The 15,965-nt window shown below is 41.5% G+C and overlaps 2 protein-coding genes across 2 annotated transcripts in view; both read left to right on the top strand.

The window, feature by feature from the left end:
- The first annotated feature begins 868 nt into the window (after window positions 1-868).
- The window catches only part of BBOX1 (gamma-butyrobetaine hydroxylase 1), a 115,920-nt gene continuing 100,823 nt past the window's right edge, over window positions 869-15,965 (top strand). Inside the window, exon 1 of the mRNA XM_065592535.1 lies at window positions 869-997. Coding sequence (XP_065448607.1) covers window positions 926-997 — 72 coding nt within the window. The 5' untranslated portion in view covers window positions 869-925. The remainder of the gene's footprint in view (window positions 998-15,965) is intronic.
- FIBIN (fin bud initiation factor homolog) lies at window positions 11,072-14,224 on the top strand. The gene has a single exon (XM_005300321.4). It carries the CDS (start codon window positions 11,667-11,669, stop codon window positions 12,303-12,305), a length of 639 nt encoding a protein of 212 aa, XP_005300378.1. The 5' UTR covers window positions 11,072-11,666; the 3' UTR covers window positions 12,306-14,224.

Raw genomic sequence — 15,965 nt, 5'->3', positions numbered from 1 at the left:
GGGGTGTTGAAAGTAAGAACTGTATATTGCCTTCCCTTTTAGTTCACCACATTGCACAAATTGGCTATGTCACAGCATAAAGAGCTGCTTGTAAACAGTAAACTGTAGAGGGAAGGGGAAATGTAGTGCATGGGTGACTAAATCAATGTCTGAAATGAGACAGGGGGATTGTTTGCAGTCCAGACATATGCCGGAGAAGGGGGTCTAAATGTGCAGTTCTTTGAGAGTCTATTTATTGTGTGTGTGTGTGTTTTCATATAGTCCATAAGTAGATGTAGTCAGAGCAGGCTGTACTGTAAGCCATAGGGAGTCAGTAATCTATGTGGATGCTAATGCAGCATCCTGCTGATTTCCCTCATGAATTTTGACCCAGTCACAGGTGTTGATACCTGCAAACATTTGCTGAAGTAGGAACACCAGACAGGTAGTCACATTTCACGGACGGGACACCAGCCTACTCCACTTGTTGCTCCGACGCCATAAGCGTGAATACCTCTGTGATATGCATGGCTTTAGCTTGGAATAGAATGTCCCTTTGCCATTCAGGAACCTTATAGATTATGTCCTCCACAATGTGGAATGCCTGAAAGGACTGAGAAACCTTAGGTAGTAAACCATGGCAACCTTCCATTCCAATGGTCTCCAACTTTTAAACATTTGTAAATTTCATCTTATCATTGTGGGTGCACTTTTTCACTCTTCTCGACCCAGTTGTGTCTTCTAGGAACTGAAGTGTTCCTAAGACTACTGAAGTGGAGTTTTACAAAGTATCATTTTTGGTCTTGAGATTCCACAGGCTCTTTTCTATGAGGCTATACCAAACCTTTGTTGAAGCAGAGACAATAATGTACTGTTTGTCTGTTTTCAGGCCCTTTCACCTCTGCAGCCCAGTTACACTGGAGCAGAAGTTTGATTTCAAACTGTCATGGAGTGGTCAAAGAGGAAGTGTTTCCCTGATGAACTTACGGTGGACATCCTGGACAGGGCCAACAAGCAGGTACAATACCAAAGTGAAAAGGATTCACAGCAAGTGGAAATAACCTAATCCTAAATTTTCCTATAAACCTTGTTCATTCCCATTGCTTTTCATAACATCCAATCACCTTTCTTTCAATTTCATTTCTAGTTTGTGTGTATCGATTGGAGCAGGGACCTTGTCTTCATCTGTACCTTTAAAACACCTAGCACACGGTTGGTGCTATACAAATAATAACCAGTAACTGTGAGCTTAGCCTGCAGGCTGTGTACAGTTGAATGTTTTTGAGGGTGCAAAGGGTTCATATGCAGTTTTACCAATCTGCCCATTGCACCCAATTTGGAAAAGTCCACAAAGACTTAAGCAAATCATGTTAAATACCAGTACCTAAGTCATGCTGTTATAGGTAAAAGCAGTAAATTGTAGCAGAGGGCATGAATTCCCAATCAATATTCTACACAAACCTCTAGGGTAGCAGAATAACTTAGTGTTAGGACTGTTGAATGAAAGCACTGTATGTGCAGTCATTAAACTGTGAAATGGTCAAACATGTGCATGAAAATAAATATAGAACTGGCTGTAAATACTATTTCTTCACCTGCTTCTAAACCACGCATCGTATAGAATTTTATGAGAATGTTTGTTAAAGCGAGAGATTTATTTACAAGGAAATATTGGTATATTTCAGTTGTAACCATATGTTTGGTTTTATACTATTCAGTTACATAATGTATCTAGTTTTAAACGTAATGCACTCTAAAAACACCAAGAAATAAAATCCCAGAATGAATGTCTTTGGCTACAAAATGGACAGTTTCTAATCTTTTAAAGACAGAACTGGAAATTGAAGTAAATTTTACTCTGGAAGCTTTTTAATTTTCTTTATTTGCTGTATTGGGGAGTGGTCTGGAAGACAGGAGGTTCAAATTGCAAAGTCAATAAGGTCCTAGGATATTTGTCACTGTCTATCTTCTCACCGTTATAATGCAATTGATTTCATTTGCCACGGCATTGTGGCATTATGGAGTCTATAAATCCATTCAGATGATGGGAACACATCCTAGGCTGACCTGGGGAAGTACATATGAAAAGGAAAATACTGTGGACACTGTCAGGTTATAGCAAACATGACAAAGAAAATTCAATGTACCTGATTAGAGTAAATGCTTAGGTACTCATTCTAGGTTCAAAACCAGGGACACTTAAGTGATTAGTGAAAAAACTGTAGGGTGACTGGCTAATCAATTAAAATTGTGTTATAACCTAATTTTTCCGGATATTTTCAGCTCAGGGCCCTTCCACCTACCACATCCACATAGGGGAGCAGGTGGCTTACTCAACAGGAAAGGCAACAACAAATTTGAGGATTATATTGAATGAAAGCTGTCAGGGCTGCAGAGGGACAAATGGACCTAAAAAAAATGCTCATGTGGGCTGCAGGCTTCAGAGAGTTGGAATTTGTGGTGGTGTCAAGACATTTCAGTTACATCAAATCAAGGCACTTGGCAATTTATAAGGAGTAAAAGTGTACTAAAGAATTTTTTTATTTATTCTTCAGTACCTCCTGCATGAAATGAAAAAAGGCAGAGATGTTAAAAGCACTTTCTTTTTAAATTCTCTTAGCATCAGTTTCTTAAATATGCTGGGCCAAATTTGGCTCTTGCTCATGCCTGTGTAAATCCAGAGTTAACTCACTGAAGTCAGTGGTATTACTCTGATTTCTCTCAGTGTAAATAAGAGCACAATTTGGCCATCAGACTTCTTAGATCTTTCACAGTGTTTCTGTTCAAATTTCTTTCCAGCCTCTTCTCGGGCAGAACATGTCAAATTTTAAAATGTGTTGTTTCCTCCCAACCCCGGCCAAAAAAAAACCCCTCTTGTTTTGCTCCTATCAGTTTCCAGGCAAGGAGACAATGATACTACATGCAGCCAGTGAAATGTATTTCTGCAGCACTTGCAAACTTGGTGCACAGTTTGCTAGGGGGGGCGGAAACCAAGATGAGCATTATAACTTCAATTTGTTTCCTTGGGGAGGTAAATAGGACTAATTGCAAGAATCATGTGCCCCCAGTATATATCATTATCCCTTAAGAAGGAACATTCTATAGACAATTCACTGACAAACTGTGGGTAATCATTGGCATAGTGGTTTTGACTGGAAAACACTTATTTTACATAAATTAAATATGGATATAAAATAATATGAAATCTATTCAAAACTATGGCACATATAAAAAATCATCCATTTATGGGCTAGCTCCATTGGGGCGTCATAGGCTATGTTGGCAAAGTTTCTGCTGCAGTGTCACATAGGAGTAGGAATCAGTGAATATGGACATGGCCAGACCTAGTGAAATATTATGTATAATGTACTAAGTACTGCTCTACCCTTCACTATTTGGGACAGTCAAGCATGTAACCCTATAATTAGATTAATTTCTACATAATACTTGCAGGTTATCTTTAACTTGTCAGATGTTTCCAATCCATGGTATGAATCCCAGAGCAGAATTTGCAGCCTAATGGCTTCATAAAATCCTGAGGCCAAATTCCATTAGACTCAGTGGAGTTACACCAGGGTTAATTTGGCAGATAGTAGAGAATTTGCCTATCAGAAATGTTTGGTATTCAAAAATTCAAAAAACAACTTCAGGTAATAAAATGACCCCCTACAAAAGTCACCTTTGTACAGCAGAATGACTTCTGCAAAGAATGTTTCCAAAATGTTTCAACATTCTAATGAAAAGGTGCAAGAAAATGTCTATCTCATTAAGATTAAGGATGGGATTTTCAAAAGTGCCTAAGTGAGATGGACACCTAAATCCCACTGAAAGTCAAAGGACATTGGGTGCCTAACTCACCTACTGCTTTTAAAAATCTCACCTGAGTGTTTACATTCTCTGCAAAGCTGCGGATGGCATATCACTACTGGTGGTGTATATGAGTGTGTCTGTGCAAATACTTCTAAATTGATCTTGCTGACCATTAAATAATTAAAGTTCAGAATGAAACTGTCTCTAGCTCTAGTAACTGAATTGTACATTGCAGCCCATAATATTATTATTGTGTATTACTTTGGTATGCAATATGTGCTAAGGGCTGTGCAGACAAATAGGAGGACACGGTCTCTGCCTCAAAGAATTTAGTCTGAAACTAAAAACAGTACTTAACTGGCTGGGAGTTCATTAGATCTGGCAATACTTTCTCCATCCTATTTTATAAGGTAGCTGATAACAATCTCCTATGTGGAGCAAAGCAAATAGTGGATTTTACAGTTTGGGGGCCAAAGGAGAAATCAGTTCAATTTGAACTGAAACTATTTTTTGTTGTTGTTGGTTTTTCTCACCAAAATAAAAAACAACTAAAATAATGTCAAGTCAAACAAAATGTTTTGTTCAATCCGAAACACTTTTTTCTTGTTTTGTTTTGTTTGTTTCATTTTAGGTTGTTTTTCAGGTGTTTTCACTCTTTTTTAATTAGCTAAATTTCAAAATGAAACACTGTTTCAAAATGAAAAGTTAAAATGTTTGCTTTCAGAAATGTCTAAATGAAAGGTTTTCATGTTTGCAGAAAAAAAAAATCAGGTTGGTGGGTTTGGTGGGTTTGTTTTTTTGCCTAAACTATTAGCTAAATTCAGTTTGAATCCGCAAATAATTTTGGTGCCCCCAAATATGCATTTACTATTTGCCAAAAAAAAAAAAAAATCCTGCTCTAATCCTATAGCCATTTATGAGACACCAGCCAGTCATGTGTAATTGTCAGTAACAGGATCCTTTAGTTCTTATTTGCTCTGGCACCCTCTGCATGCAGAAAGCAGTTCTGAGTATTTTAAGTATAGTAGGGATACAACTCTGTTCACATTGGAAAAGAAGTATTATCATGTAGTATAGTATCATGTAACAGTGGCAGACTGCTGGCACAGGTTATAAATAGCTTGTCAAAATAATGCTAGACCTGTACTGTTAATGTGACAGTGAAATATTTAGGTAAGGAGATTCAGAATGATTTAGATGTAGCTTGTGAATTGCTCTAATTTATATTGACTTTGACACAATATTGTGCTTGTATAAAATGATCTTTAGAAATATGATCTTCTCCTTACTCGTGTTAGTATCTTGTCAATAGGTCTGATGCATGTACCATTTTGTAAAATATTGACAGTGCTCTTATTTAATGTAATCCAGTGCTCTTTATGACAGATACGTTTTAGCTTCATGGAAGAGAAGGTAAAATAATAGCACTTTCTTCCAGGTTCTTTGCTGTTAGCACCGGAAAGACTTAATATTAAAGAGAGAAGATAAATACAGAAACTCAGGCCAGAAATTGTTGGAAACCAAAACTGGTGGGGAATAAAAACTTATGTTGCGAATGCCCCTCTAACCTGCTGCTATTTGGGGCATTCAGCATGGAACCCTACAATAAGAAAACATACACACCTACTCGCTGGTTCCTTTAAAACAAGTTGTCTTTATATATAGCTGTATAACAGTTCATGGCAGAATAGCAGCCAGTAGTCAGAAAAAAAACGTCAAGCTTTCCCCATTTTTCTCTTATTTAAAATTCCTAAGTTCACTAAAGGTTTTAGGTCCCTAAAGCCTGTAGGGCCTTTAGGACCTTACAGCATGCATCTGTTCTCAAAAGACTGATTGTTTACACCCAAGACCTTTTGATGCTGCAAGGGCGTCTCTGTCAGGTTGCCATGACCTTGGGAGAACTCAGCCATTGCAAATAGCAACATTCTTTTTTCTCATTGGAGCCAAGTACTGAAATGAATCTCTGCTTTAAATAAAAGTAACAGGAGCCCAATTCCATCCTCAGACAAGTATAACTCCCATCAACTTCAGTGGCAGTTGTACCACTGTCTTAATGCAAAACTGGGCATCGATTTCGATGGTATTACAGTAAACTCCTCACTTAAGGTTGTAGTTATGTTCCTGAAAAATGCAACTTTAAGTGAAACAATGTTAAACGAATCCAATTTTCCCATAAGATTTAATGTAAATGCGGGGGGTTAGGTTCCAAGGAAATTTTTGGGGGGCAGACAAAAGGCATTATATACTGTACAGTACTGTACTGTGGTGGGGAGGTGCCCCTGGCTTACCCCTGGGGCTCAGGGCTGGGGGTGCAGGGTCTGGGAGGGAGTTAGGGTGCGGGAGGGCGCTCAGGGTGGGGGTGCGGGAGGAGGCTCAGGGCTGGGGCAGGCAGGAGGTGCAGAGCACTTACCTGGGGTAGCTCCTGTTTGGTGCAGGGGGTGTGCAGGTGGCTCTGCGCGGCACGGCACCGTCCCCATGGCCATGATTCTGGGAGCTGCCCCCCCTCCCCGACCCCCGGTAGGCAGGACCACCCGGAACGCAGGGGCCTTAGGGGCTGCAGGGCCCAGGGCTAAGGGGGCCCCGGGGTCCTGGCCTGCAGCTCTAAAGCCCCTTTCAGAATGCGGCCCTGCGAGCACGGGCCAGAGGACTCAGGAGGAGCAGGGGCAGCTGCGCAGCCAGCGGCTGGAGGGAAGCGGCTCTTTCCCCTTCAAAGTGCCACTTCTCTCCGGCTGGCTTTGAAGGGAAAAGCGCTGCTTCTTTCCGGCCACTGGCTGCGCAGCTGCCCCTGAGTCCTCCGGCCCGTGCTCGCAGGGTCGCATTCTGAAAGGGGCTTTAGAGCTGCAGGCCAGGGCCCCAAGGCCCCCTTAGCCCAGGGCCCTGCAGCTCCTAAGGCCCCTGCGTTCCAGGTGGCCCTGCTTGCTGGTGGGGGGGGGGGGTTCCCCGCTCGCTCCCTCCCTTCCTCCCTCCGTCCCAGAAAGTCCTAAGGGGGAAGTGCTGGGAGGCAGGGAGGGGAAGGAGGCGGAGAAGAGGAACTTGTGCAATGCTCCCTTGTAAAGTCAGCCAAACAACGTTATAAGGGAGCATTGCACAACTTTAAATGAGTATGTTCCCTAATGGAGCAGTGATGTAACTTCAAAACAATATTAAGCGGGAGGACGTTAAGTGAGGAATTACTGTACATGGGGAGTCAGGGCAGAATTTGCCCAGTAGATCAGATTCTGCTCTCATTTACGCAGTTGTAAACCCAGTGTGACAGGACAGTGGACAATGAGTGTCAATGTAGCCAGGATTTCACCCACAATCTTCATGGGAGCATACCACAGCGAAGACCTGCTCCTTGGATGCACTCAGAAATTGCACAGAGCCCTGATCTCACAGAGCTCACACACATTGACTTTTGTGAGGTCCCTGGAGGGAAGGAAACATATGCAAAGACACTGCTCCCACATTTGGTTCTTTTGAGGTATTATTATTTCGCTTTACTGCCCTCTGAGCCCCACAGCAGAGGAGAGTATCTGGGCCTTTGCCTTTAGGATTTTGGTTTGTGCCCTAGAATTTCATGTCCATGTTCTATCCGTGCTTTGGTGTTGCTGCTACCCTGAACTGTGACAGGAAAACACGGAAACTGGAACTCAGGTCTTGGTAGATAAGTAAAGCAGGGGCAGGATATTATTTTCAACTATCTTGTTTTAAAATCTTATTTGTCATTTTTAATGTTTTCAGTTTAAACATGTATAGTGCTGGTGGTTTGGGATTTTTATGTCGTTTTAAAATGTATGTATTTTAGAAAAACTCCTCAGTTCATCTTTAAGGCATCTGCCTTCTTTACCGTGGAATGCTGGAAGTGACAATATCCATCCCTGCAAAGTATTATTCTTCCCAACGGCATGGGCATAGGTATTTTATAGTTTGATAACTACTTTAATTGCATTCTCGATCAAAAGTTAGGCTACTGTGGTGTCCCAGTTCAGAAACATGTAGATGTTACCTCTAATAAGGCAGCTGCCTGTCTTATTACAGCAAGCTTTGGCTTTTATTCAGGCTTCAGATATTGAGTCATCGAAGTAATAAAGCCTGTATCATCATCTTCCTACAGAAGCAGGCATTCCAAAAGTATACCATAGGGAGCAGAGTTGTATTTTGATTCAGTATTTAATTAAGAGTTTGGACAATACATATAAGATTGAAAACAGCCAGGGACTGAGGAACCAACAATTGCAACACTGGCAACAGAACTGAAAAGGAAGCACTTAATCTTCTATAAACAAAGAAGGCAAAAATGCTGCTAAAATTCCAGGATATTTTCAAGGTCTTAATATTTACAGAGAGTGGAGCAACAACAATACTAAGAGTGAGTCTTTTGCCTGCTTCTGTAATAGTGAAACCAACTGCATGCTGTCCAAGCTATAGCTAAGTGATTTACAGCACTGTGTTTCCAGAAAGCTAGAAAGCAGAGACCACCTCAACCCAAATATCAGCCAAACCCATAGACTGGCAATGACACTTGCCTGGAAGGAGACCTATGCAGATAAAGTACTATGTGTGGCAGAAAGAATTGGGAACCAACGAGAATTTGAGGTGAAACAAGAGCATCCCAGGAAGGAGGCTCTTTGAGGCAGCTCCTGCTAGCAAGCACCAACCAAAGGAAGGCTGCCAAGAAAGCTTAGATGAATAAGCTTTAAAACTTTTACAAACACCCAAAGCACAAAAGCTTAGACAAGCCCACCCTGTGTTATATGACAGTTTGCTAAACTTAACCACAAATTTAAGCATTAAAATGTTTCCAAGTGTGTAGGTATTTTGGTTGGTTGGCTGTTTTGGATAGGGCTTTTAGCAATGCAAAATACATGGATTAAAATTAAGGGCCTGATTCTGAACCCCTTACTCACTTTGAAGTACATATGCAAGTTGTCCTAATTGAGTGTACTGGGATGGCTGGTGTGAGTAAGTACTACTCAAGGTGCATGGGGGGTTGCAAATATTATCCGAGTCATATTGGTTGTCTGGTTTTGTTTGTTTGTTTGCCTTGGGTCCAGCTCAACAAATCACTTAAAACCATGTGCTTAAATCCCATTAAAGTCAATGAGATTTAAGTAATAAGGGTGAGATTCCCTAAAGAGACTTAGGCATTGCAATGATGAGCATCATAATGACTGTTCCACTATGGTTAAATATTGAAATAGTGAATGGGCCAGAGAGGAAATGGGAGAATGGGTGAAAATGACTCTGTAGTGAGTGTGCTAGCCCCTGAGCTAAAAGTTATAGCGTGGAGATCACCACCTCCTGGATACAGAGAGAGACCCAATCTGATAGGCAGCCTCTGACACACCTACCAGATCAGGCCCTGCATGTGAGTTAGGGGGCTGAATGCCTGTCTTCCCCTGGTTTGTGAGTTGCTCTGAGGTTTAGGCACGAGATAGGTATCCAGGAGCCCAGAGGGAGGCACCAGTGCACATGCCTAGAGGCAGAAACACAGCTGCCTAGGGAACTTTTATGGCAAAAAATTAGACCAAGTGAGTTTGGGCATCTACAGGTTTCAGTGGAAGTTTTGCGGATCACAGTGGAGCCTAAACTGGGATGTAGGTCCCTAAGCTCGAGACTTAGGTGACTAAGTATCATTGTGGATCTGGGCCTAAATGACCAAAATAGTTATAAGAAATGGAGAGGGCCCAATACAACTCCCAGTTCAGTCAATGGGAGCTGGATCAGGTCCCATGTGCCTGAGAACCTTATAACATGCAAAAAGATTCAACATTGGTCTATAGCTGAAATATTTATGTCAAAGGGACCACCTTAACAGAGGTGGGGCAATTCCAGAGCGTATATATGCTGAATTTCTTCTTACCTTATTCTTAGCTTGAGACTTCCACTGACAATTAAAAACTGGTTACACACTAGCCACCATCCCCAGTAACCTAACTGCTGAAACCAGCCAGAATAGTGATTGATTAAAAAAATTCAAAATGTGTATTTTTGCCCCAGAAGAGAAATATAACTATTTTTCAAAACTTTTCCCAAAAATGCACCCAGCTTTTCATACAAAAACAGGTTATCTTGAATACTGTGTGCAGATGTTGTTGCCCCATCTCAAAAAAGATATATTGGAATTGGAAAAGATTCAGAAAAGGGCAACAAAAATGATAAGGAACAGCTTCCATATGACGAGAGATTAATAAGACTGGGACTTTTCAGCTTGGAAAAGAGAAGATTAAGGGGGGATATGTTAGAAGTCTATAAAATCATGACTAGGGTGGAGAGAGTAAATAAGCAAGTATTATTTACCCCTTCTCATAACACAAGAACTAGGGGTCATTTGATGAAATTAATAGGCATCAGGTTTAAAACAAAGAAAAGGAAGTATTTCTTTACACAATGCACAGTCAACTTATGGAACTCTTTGCCAGAGAATGTTGTGAAGGCCAAAACTATAACAGGATTCAAAAAAGAACTAGATACATTAATGGAAAATTAGATAGGTCCGTCAGTGGCTACTAGCCAGGATGGGCAGGGATGGTGTTCCTCACCTCTGTTTGCCAGATGCCGGGAATGGGAGACGAGGAATGGTTCACTTGATAATTACCTGTTCTGTTCATTCCCTCTGAAGCACCTGGCATTGGCCACTGTCAGTAGACAGGATACTGAGCTAGATGGACCTTTGGTCTGACCCAGTATGGCCATCCTTATAGTCTTATGTTACCTGATAAGATGAAATTTCATTTTTCAGCTTTAACCTAGAAAGTTTTATCATATTAAAGCTTTATTCTATATCCTTTATTTTCTCTTTCCTGTTATCAGCACTGTGTGCTTTGAAAGAATAGATATCTTCTTTTAATCTCTCCAGACCTGTCATCCTGTATTTATTTTTCCACACTTTGAAGCCTATATGGAACTATAGTGAAACACTTTAAAAAAATACTATGATTGCTCAATTTTTAAAGGGTGGAGAGGGTATAGCCTGTTTTCTACCTTCAATAATCAAGCCTTTTAACTTCTTACTTAAAAGGAAGCACATAAAACACTGCTGTTTCTGCAAATGATTGTGTTCAAGAAATGTTAATTACAGGGATTGTAAGGGAGAAGATGCTAGTTAAGTAGGGAATCTTTTCGGTATTTCTGGCTAATCTTTTCAAACTAATATATTCACTGCTGCCAAAACTTTGACTTGTTTAATGACTGGTGACACTTTCCCCTTTGAACACCGTATTTACTTTTTCAACACAAATTGGTAGTAGTGGCAGATCTTTATGGACCCACACGTATGCATGGTACTGTGGCTTTAATAAGGGAGTCCTACTGTAAGGACTCTTTCCAAACTCGCTTCTTGGCTTTTTAAGTGACGGAACCCTGGTGTAATTTGAGAGCAGAGAGATCCTAGGGATAGCATTAGCCAAAAGCAAAGCTCCACATTACCAGTCCAGATGTGAAAGAAATAGTAGCAAAGAGCTCGGTCTGGGGCTCCGGAGACATCTGATCTCAGCCTTCCTCTGCACCCCCTCGGCTTTGCTACATTTCATCGGCAAGAGAGAGGAGGGGGAAGGGGAAAAAAAGAAGAAAGTCACAAAGTTTTGCTTGAGCCCTGGAAAAGAGGCGGGGGGGGATCCCCGACGTAAGTCAGGGCAGTAGGGGATCTTCCAGGGGATCTCCTCTGGCTAGGGAGCCTTGGATACAATTTGGAGCCAAGTCAGTGCCTTTAATGAAGCATGCTGAGTCTGTGAGGAGTGGCTGGAGGAAGCGGACTGCCTTCGCTGCTGCGGCTCCCTAAGCTGCCCTGATCAGGGGGGTAGCCGGGCAGGGTCGTGTGCACGTGTTTGCTCTCTCGGACCAGCCGATCTCTCTGCGCCCCTTCCGAGCCCCTCTGGCTCACTCCCGCCCCCGGGATGCTGGGGCTGCGCTTGCTGTGGGTCAGCTGCCTGGGCAGCCTGTGCCGAGGCTATTTCGATGGTCCCCTGCACCCGGAGATGTCCAACGGGACTCTGCACCACTACTTCGTGCCGGACGGCGACTACGAGGAGAACGATGACCCAGAGAAGTGCCAGCTGCTCTTCAGGGTAAGCGAGCACCGGCGCTGCAGCCTGGGCGGGGAGCAGGGGCCAGTGGGCGGCGGGCCCAGCCTCTCCCTGCGGGAGGAGTTCACCATCCTGGGCCGGCAGGTGGAGGATGCGGGCCGGGTGCTGGAGGGCATCAGCAGGAGCATCTCGTACGACCTGGACGGGGAGGAGAGCTACGGCAAGTACCTGCGCAGGGAGTCCCACCAGATCGGCGACGCCTACTCCAACTCCGACAAGTCCCTGGCCGAGCTGGAGAGCAAGTTCCGGCAGGGCCAGGAGCATGAGAGCAAGGAGGAGAGCCGCCTCAATGATGACTTCCAGGCCATGCTCGTCCACACCCGGGCCCTGCTCACGGAGACCCTGGACATCTCCGCAGGGCTCCGGGATAAGTATGAGCTGCTCTCCTTAACTGTCAGGAGCCACGATGCCAGGCTAAACAGGCTCAGGAATGAGTATCTCAAAGGGTGACGCCCGTGGGGCAGCAGAGACCTGGCCATTGGGTTGGGAAACAGTTTCTTACGGTGGCTACTAGCAGTAAGCACAGGCGTCCCAGCTGGGGGCTTCTCCTTGGAGGGGAAGTGGCATTGAAAAAAACAAGCCAAACTTACAAGCCTGGAGTCACCTCGGTGCCCATCATGGCGAGGGGGACTCTGCTTTTCACCATGCTCTTTGCATTCACCCATGGGCCTCTCCCTGCCACAAATTATAGGACCCAGGTACAAGACAGTGGAGAATCAGGCAGGTTGGTGAGCATTTGCTGGCAGGACTTGTCCCAGTGAAGTCCTGCAGGTAACTGCTTAACACCAACAAGAAGGTTGCAGTCTGGCCCTGCATGGTGCCGAACATTCCGATCAGCACAAAATGAGGGACTCCCCCCATAAAATCTTGTTTAGATTAAATATAGAAAAAAAATTAAAAGCAAATATCAGTTAATGGGGAGATTTAGCACATTGCTGTGACAGTGTTATTAAAAGGTAAATATCATGGGCCTGCTACTCTACTTGCCTTGCACTTCTGTCCTCACTCTACACCTATGCAAAGTAAGTATAAAATGCTGCCACAGAGTTTGCCACCTTTACTGATGGTGAGTAGCAGCACCTTGTTCCAGAAGACGCTCTGTTGATTTCAAAATAATAAGCTTACTTACAGAGTAAGGTGCTACTCAATAGAAGTAAAGGTGCTGTAACCTGCCCTTTGCTAGCATTTTACAAGGACTTTGCATAGGTATAAAACGGCTGCACAAGATACCAAACAGCAGAGGATCAGGCCTTCTTTTTTTCAAAATAGGTCCTAATTGCAGTTTAATAACACGTGGAGTGGGTTCTGAAGTTCTGTAGATTTTATTATGTACCTCCCACTAACACACAACTTTCTTTCTGGGACTGTATTTATAAGATTTGATTTCTGGTTTATTTTTTTTTTAAAGTTATGGGTTGTAAATTGTAAACAAATAGCACATGTATAGGAAGCTGAAGTTTAGAGGTATGTTTAAATTAAGTGTCCCAATATTTAAAAAAAATACCCTGTATTATATTGTGCATCTCTGATTACAATAAAGTAACCTTATCATTTTAGATTTTCTACCATTAGTTAATGTTGTCTTTTTCAGCTAGATTCTTGATTCAACTACCATAAATATGGACAAAACAAGATACTTTTTTGTATCCATATTCAAATGCATATGTACTGGACTATGGATCTCTTGAATCACTTTTGTTTTCTTGTTTTGATATTTTTTTTTACTCATTCAAATATAGGCCCTCTGGCCTGCTAATAAATCCTTAGCTTTCTTGGTTTGTTAACAGCACATATATTCTGCTTATGTAAAATATTGTTCTGCTAAATAATTTAAAGCTGTGATTTTCATTTGTGTTTTGATAGAAGAAAACCATTCTGGCAGACCTTGTACTCTTTAAGGCTTGCTAATATGTGACTCTAAGTTACCAAACCCCAAGAGCCAGCTGAAAAGGCATTTGAGATTCAGACCCTACAAAAACTTACACACGTGAGTAACTTTAAATAAGAAATGGAAAGCAGAAATAAGCACTACTCCCAGTAGTGTTTGTAGTATCAGACCCTAGACTTTTAGAGTCTTATTTTTCTAAACCCGATAAAAGGTTTTGTCTGTTCCAAGACAGTGATTTTTATTTGTGGTTACCTCTGTACTTTTGCTAGCTAATCTATTATTAAAAATTATTTGTGTTCCTAGACAATAGCAAAAGTGCATATCAGGTCTTTGCATTATGGTTTAATCTTTACTACCATCAGTGTTTAATCAACTGAGTGGAATATTAGCTACTGCATTACTGGTACTGCCGGCAGGATCACTGTTTGGGTGAAAATAATAATTGTTCATGTGTTGTTTTAATAAATATTTGAACACAAAATTGAAGCACACATTTTCTTTTATGGTTCTATATGAGTCTATATCTGATTTTAATCACAAGGTTGTCAAACATATCTTTTCAGCAAAACTGCTGGAATATGAAGTGCCTACCTAGTGAGAATTTGCTTTTTACTAAAAAATATACAATTCTTCAGCACACAACTGCTCAATGCAAGTAATGCTAAAAAGAAAGTGGCTACGGCAGATTCTTTGGTGCTCACACCCGATAAAAAATCAACATATAGAATTTGCAACTTTATGGAGTTGCAACAAAAGTTGTTTTGTAAACATGTAGGGCCCAATTCTGCCAACCATACTCATATTTAGCAGTACCTTACTCTACAACTAGTGTCATTTGGTAAATTTTTCAAAAGTGCTCAGTCAGGGACAGATTTTCAAAGGTATTTGACACCTAAAAATGCAGATAGGTGCCTAATGGGATTTTCAAAAGCACATAGGCACCTAATTCTCATTAGATCAATGAGAGGTAGGCATCTAGGCACTTTTAAAAATCCTACTAAGTGCCTATCTGTGCCTAAATACCTTTGGAAATCCGGCATTAAGGCCTCTTTGAAAATGCTGCTCATTCATTTCAATAGGACTGTTCACAGAGTAAGATATTACTTAATGTGAGAAAAGGTGGTAGAAGCTGTCCCTAAAGGCAATATACTTACTACTTGTGGTGTTTTGCTTTTGAGTCCACACTACTCTTTCTCACCAATATTTTTGAGCTAGGCTAGTGACCGTACCTCAAAGAACTGGGGGGATTAATTCATACTTCACTGTCTTTCCTATCTTTCTTTATCTCATCCGCTTAGAATTTTGTGCCAAATACATCTGTACTATAACTCCATTTGTGCTAAGATTATTTAAGAATAACTTTGTAGCTCCGCTGAGCCAATAGAGTCACCCCAGAGATGAATTTAGCCTTTTGCTTTTAAATTTAATGTAAAGGCTCACTCCATGGCCTCTCCCCTCTCAGCTTTTTGGAAAACAGTTAAAGCTTGAGTTTTAGAGTCTCAGTTTAATAAGTCACTGGCCACAATATCATCTATAAACCTTATTAAGGGAAGTGAGGTGCCAAACATGGCTTGAATCTACACTACGGGTTATTAAAACCATTTTATACCTCTATTCAAACCCTACAAGAAAGATCGTCTCAGACACAGTTCTCTTGAACAGAGCTTACGTTAAATTGGTTTAGCTGTACTATGAGAGGATTTGTTGTAGCACAATGTTATTTGGTCCTTCCAAGCAATCCAGCAACGCACAGCACAATGTCAAGAAGGTAAAGGCTTGCAGAGTAGCTACTTCCAAAGCAGGAATTATCCAGGGATGTTTGGTATAACTGCACATTCAGATCAATGTCCCTGTGTATGTATATACACCTAAAGTTATTTGAAATTCATGCTAGTGTGATCAAGTTTCTGTGACAAATCTCTCCATTGGATATTTATATCTCAGCAAAAATGTTTTTAAATATACTCCAGATTGGAATGGCAAATCAGGCCTTAGCACAATGTTAAGTCATTAACACAATGTTGCTTATCTAAAGTTTGAAAAAATTCTACTCTGCCATTTTTAAGATGAGTACCAAATAAAATGGGGGGTTGATTCTGCCAACACTTAGGTCTGGATTATAAAAAGTTCACCTGTTTATCTAAAGGTGTGATTTTGAACCAATTTAGTTAACCCGATGCAAAACCGTGGATGAACACTTAAATGTATTTAAACTGGGTGTA

The sequence above is a fragment of the Chrysemys picta genome, chromosome 4 (genome assembly GCF_011386835.1).
Source record: "Chrysemys picta bellii isolate R12L10 chromosome 4, ASM1138683v2, whole genome shotgun sequence".
Classification (NCBI taxonomy): domain Eukaryota; kingdom Metazoa; phylum Chordata; order Testudines; family Emydidae; genus Chrysemys; species Chrysemys picta.
The sequence above is the reverse complement of the archived record's forward strand: the minus strand, read 5'-3'. Positions and strand labels throughout refer to the sequence as shown.